Genomic DNA, 5,531 nt, shown 5'->3' with positions numbered 1-5,531 from the left:
CCGGTCATTGAGAGGGACTCACCCTCTCAATGACTGCTTGACCAGTCATTGAGAGGGATTCTACACCCTCTTGATGACCCAACCAGTCATTGGGAGGGACTCTACACCCTCTCGATGACCCGACCAGTCATCAAGAGGGACTCTCCACCCTCTTGATAATGACCGGTTGACGGGTCATCGAAGAGGACTTCACCTCTCAATGACCCGAACAGTCATCAAGAGGGACTCTACACCCTCTCAATGACCGGTCAACCACTCATCGAGAGGGTGTAGAATCCTTCTTGATGACTGCTTGACCGGTCATTGAGAGGGTGTAGAGTCCCTCTCAATGACTGCTTGACCGGTCATCAAGAGGGACTCTACACCCTCTCGATATCCGGTCAACCAGTCATTGAGAGGGTGAGTTCTCACCAGGGGGGAATGTGTGGCACTCTCCAGAGAGTGCCAGACCGTAACTTTATCATTCAAATGGTCTGATGTCAGCCTGATCTCAGTCCTGGGTTCAGCAGCAAGGAATTACTACCCTCATTCCCAACTCATTACCAACTGCAGGAAGCAGGTGATGATGAATTAATCAGTCTGCAAGTCTGAACTCATGTTTGAATCCTACTGAGACAATGTTTACCGTCTCCATCTGCATTTTACTTGTGATGTCTCTTGCCCTTCACCTGTTAATCCAGCGCATAAATTCATGGTTTGCTGTCACACATGTCTGCACGTGGAAGCTATTTAGCCAGGATGATTAAAAAACAGCAACTGAGCTGGATTGCTGCTGAGTAGACAATTGTGATTGAGATACTGGGGATGGTGACCTTCGACGTTCTTTGGGAGTGTTTTTGGCAGCTTTATCTACCTCCTGGATCCTAGTTTCCTCTGTGTGCGCAGCATCAGCAACATCTGGAGTAGGAAGTGGACCAGAAGTCAGCCCCTGTTGACAACTGCCAAGAAAAATTACAAGGCCAGATCTTTGAAGTCATTCGAATTAGTTACCCATACCTGTTGGGTTGTGGGTTGTGCATTCCCACCCAAATCGACGAACTGATGTTTTTTGCCCTAGAGATTGCTGACATAGTGCGTGAGTGAGTCTCATCACTGCTGCATGAACCAGCAGGTCAAACACTGCTCTTTTTGTTGCATGTGGGCCACTGATCTTTTTGCTCTACCGGGTATTTCATCCATAAAGGCCATTGACGCACTGACTGGTGAGTTAATTGGGTCGTGTGGTGTAGTGACAACTGATGCCCAAGCAGAAGGTTTCTCTTGCTTGGTTTGAATGTCCCCGATCCTGCATATTGCAACCCAAGTGTGCTGGCCCTACCAATGAAATTGAGCTGGGTGTGTAGATGCAAAGCTATAGTGTTAGATCAGCCAGCGGAGCCAGGCTTGTGAAGTGAGGGCAGCCAAGCCTTTTCAATGCTGTAAGCCAGTTGGGGAGAGTAGACTTCATCTTGACCATATGTGGCAGTTTCAGGGCAGGTCAAACCCTCTGGTGTCCTCGAAATTTTGTTACTCTTGGGGGAAGCGCCACAGACGTGAGCTCGCAAGTCAAGATTAGCAAATTTTATCGGTACCAAACAACGCGCATCGACATATATGCATGTTTGGCCCGAGAAAGGTTTGTGAGTACACAACCAAAGAACATGCGAGGTACAAAGGCTCGTAGCCGTGTAAGCGACCTGGTTGGAGACAAATTCCACCCACGCAAGAGTCTCTCCACAACAGCAAGAACGACGACACCCGGTGCTTTCTAACCCACTCGTCCAACCACAGCTGACACACCCAATCCAAACGTGTGCGCTGATGAGCTCCTACTGTCTCGGCCAGTTCATTGCGCCGATTTTCTCCTCGCGGTTGCCAGCTGCCAACGAGGTACCGCAGGTGGGCTTCCTACAGCGCGGTCGCACCCAATTCCATGTGTATGGCAGCCAACGGATCATGATAGGAGATCTCAGCCCCAGAGCTAGTGAGCAGCTTGGTCCGCTCCTTGGCCCAATATCATCCTGTTCGGCTCCAGTCACGTGTAAGAACTTTTCAGCCGACGATCAGAGTCTCATGAAGATACGCGCATTCGTCGTGATCCGACGAGGGGTCCAACCCGAGCTATGGGGCTGCGTGTTCAGCCGTTTCGAACACATTCAGCATATTCAAACAGCTTTTGCGGCTGCACACTTGGAGTTGACCCCACTGTGGAACTACAACCCAAGCTTATACTTCAACATCCCACACTTTGTTTCCGACACAGCTGAAGCCGGGATGACAGCTAACAATGCGGGGGTGGCGACAGCTCTTCGGCAATGCCGTACCGAGCTCAAAGCCCATCAACTGACTGCCCTGGTGTTCCTCCAAAAGAATGAATCATCCATTGATCAGAGTTTAGGACTGTGGCATCATCCCGCAAATGCGTGGCTTCGCCGCTTTACTGCTCAAGCCGGGATCAACACACCGGACCATCCAACCAAAACCCAGTCCCGCGGCTCTATCCTTGCAGACGACATGGGGTTGGGGAAGACATTGACATCCCTCACGTTCATCTTGGCTTCTGCGGATTCTTCTGTGCAGTTTCAATGGGAGGATTGGATCACACGCTCTGCAGCTACATTAGTCATTTGCCCCCTGGCAACACTATCTAACTGGGAGCGTGAGATCAAGATCCACTTTCGGAATGACGCAATCACTTACCATGTTTTTCATGGGCCAAGTCGGAAACAGCTTAGTAGGCAAGACCTGCAATCGGCGTTGGTGGTGCTTACGACTTACGAGATGATTGGGGAGAGTGGGAATAGGCTACATCCAAACCAGCTCACCATTGAATCACTGAATCTGTGCTGGTACAGGATTGTGGTGGACGAAGCTCAGTGAGTTTTGTGGTTGAGATAACATCCTAAGCTAAGAAAGGACACTCATTTTTTTTGATTCAAGCCTGATGAGGAATCCAGCTTCAAACCGGACCCTAAATATTCAGCAACTCAAGTCGCGCTTCGTACTATGTCTAACGGGAACACCGGTGCAGAATCGCCTAACTGATCTTCAAAGTTTGATCACAACGTTGGAGATTGCGCCTTGGGACAACGAGCTCATCTGGAAGAAATGTCTCATTCCACGAATGAAGGTTGGGGCCCCGGAGGCTATCCAGAGTCTGAACCAGCTGATGATTTCAGTCTGCCTTAGAAGAACAAAAGATGTTCTCTTGAACCTACCAGAGAAGGTCGAACATGCCGTGGTAGTCCGATGTAGCCCGCAATGGGAAGAACTATCCAGGGAGTTGCACGCAAGATTCATTGGGGCGTTTGGGAGACTTCGTGCAGCGGGGGAACCGTGGGACCCTGCTGAGTTTTTCCACCAATTGACCAGGCTTCGCCAATTCTGCAACCATCTGATCTTTGCACACTCAGAGATGCTGCTCAAAACAACTTGGCGATGGGAGGATTCTGGCAAGATCGTGCACTTGATCAGCAGTCTGCAAGCTTTCTTAAGTGGAGTCCGAGGGATCAATCGACCCAAGGCAGTGGTATTTTCAAGTTACGTAGGATTCTTAGATATGTGAGTTTGAAGTTTTGGTTCCAACTCTGCTGGTGGCGCGTGCTGATTGGTGGTAATTGAAGCATTTGGCAGGCTTTGGGGGAGAATCATATTGCATCAACTTCACTCACGGGAGACTTGACTGTGCGGCAGCGTGATGACAACCTCGCCCAATTCCGAGATGATAGTAGCTGCCAAGTTCTCTTGGCATCACTACAGGCAGCCGGAGTAGGAATTGATCTGCGATGTGCGCAGAATGTATATCTTATGGCAAGTTCTCACTGAATTTGGGCGGAAGGCTAAGCTAGCTCATGTGACTCCTGAAACTCTAGGAACCCAGTTGGAACCCAGCAAATGAAAATCAAGCCATTGATTGCCTTTACCGTTTGGGTCAAACCAAGACAGTTTCGGTCTATCGGTACTATATACAAGGGAGCCTTGAGATGAACATATATCAAGTACAGAGAAGGAAGGGAGAATTGGCATTGTGAGCAAGTTGCTGAGGTTTTGTGATGTTACTCTCCCAGTACTCTGACGTTGTTGGCCCCATAGGCTTAGTGTACCAAATGTAGGGAACGAGGAATATGAATGTGCTCAGCTGCTGATGACAAGCTTGCTAGGTTGAAATGATAGTACTTACGGAAATGTAACCATTCAAGCGATTGTGACCAGATTTGGCCATTCTACAGGATCGGGTGTATTGAGAAGTTCCTTTTGTGAGTTGGAAAGCGTCTTCAGGTATTCTGGAGAGTAGCAGTTGATGGGTAAGTTGCGAGGCACTTCTTTGAAACTGGGCAATGGGGCTGAGTCGGAAGGCTTTCTGCGGGACTCAAGAAGGAGCTCGAGGGAATATAGCCGCCCATTGGTATTGGCCTTTTTCTGTGCGTAGATTCTGTCTAACTGTGCGGCAAGCAAGGTGAATGAATCTGATCGCCACGACAACGGCAATTTGACAAGAGATTTCAAAGGTGTGGACTCGGTCTCAGAGGTTGCTTTGATGTTGTCAAAGACTGATTGGAGTGTAGGACGGACAGGAAGAGAGGAGAGGGTCTCTTGACGATGTTGCCCAATCTGAAAATGAGTATGTCCCTGTGAGATTAGCACGTGGAGGATATGGAGCTCAACAGGAGAACAATATCTACCTGCATGCGGATTTTGGATTTGCTTTCGGATTGCTTTTTCTTCAATTGCTTTGCCGGGCAGAATTGGCCTAATCTGAGGCCCTCTTGCCTGCCGACAAACCATTGATGGAGAAGGCCATGCTGGACAGCGGGGTTACTAGCTTCAACAGGATCCATGAAGAACATTTTAAACGCGCCTGATTGATAGGCATTCCGCCAATGCTTCAGAATAAATCTGGAAAGCAGCTGGTTCCAAGGGGCGTCCCACGCATGATCCCAGCAGAAGGTATGACCTGGGAAGTGTGATTTTGAAAGGTCATGAAGGAAGATATTTCTGAAGATCGGGTGGACAGTTTGAGATTTGCCGAGCAGGCCTTCCGCAGGAATAGGATCTATCGGGTGAATCAGGATTGAATCAGGAAGGTTGGAGCCTATGTGAAAGTTGTGAGCGGAGGGACGGATTCGCCAGAGATCAGAAACGGGTTTCGTAGCCGAAGTGTTCAAGTCAAGCAGAGTTCTGATGAAGGCAGCCATGCTCCGTGAGCATGGTGACTGGGAATTTGGTATGAAAGTTGAGCAGATAGCGTTGATTTTGGCAACACCTCGGGGGGGTTGACCTTTGAGAAGATTGGCATTCGTGGATGACATGGGGCGTGGGCGATGAGGTGGAATGAATGAGAGGATTGAGGTGGGTGGGGGCCAGAGGTGATGACCTTGAGTGTTGGTGGGATAGGTGGTGATGGGTTGACAAGACAAAGGACAGTCTTTGCACCTTGCAAGCGGGGACGCGATGGGGTCCAAACACTCATATAAGACAAGGGGAGTGATAGGACGTGGTTTATTTGGGTTCTGCATGCCGGGAAGGAAGGGGAAGAGGGCATTTGAGAAATG

The 5,531-nt window shown here is 49.4% G+C and overlaps 1 protein-coding gene across 1 annotated transcript; it reads right to left on the bottom strand.

Annotated features, from left to right (window-relative positions):
* Positions 1–742: 742 nt before the first annotated feature.
* On the bottom strand, positions 743–1,070 carry PtA15_17A10 (uncharacterized protein; the record flags this gene model as incomplete). The annotated part of the gene is made up of 2 exons (XM_053164191.1): positions 743–897; positions 1,040–1,070. The coding sequence occupies 2 exons, from the start codon at positions 1,068–1,070 to the stop codon at positions 743–745; spliced, it is 186 nt and encodes a 61-aa protein (XP_053028084.1).
* Positions 1,071–5,531: the final 4,461 nt, after the last annotated feature.

This window comes from Puccinia triticina, chromosome 17A (genome assembly GCF_026914185.1).
Source record: "Puccinia triticina chromosome 17A, complete sequence".
Taxonomy (NCBI): domain Eukaryota; kingdom Fungi; phylum Basidiomycota; class Pucciniomycetes; order Pucciniales; family Pucciniaceae; genus Puccinia; species Puccinia triticina.
This window is presented reverse-complemented; position numbering and strand designations above follow the sequence as displayed.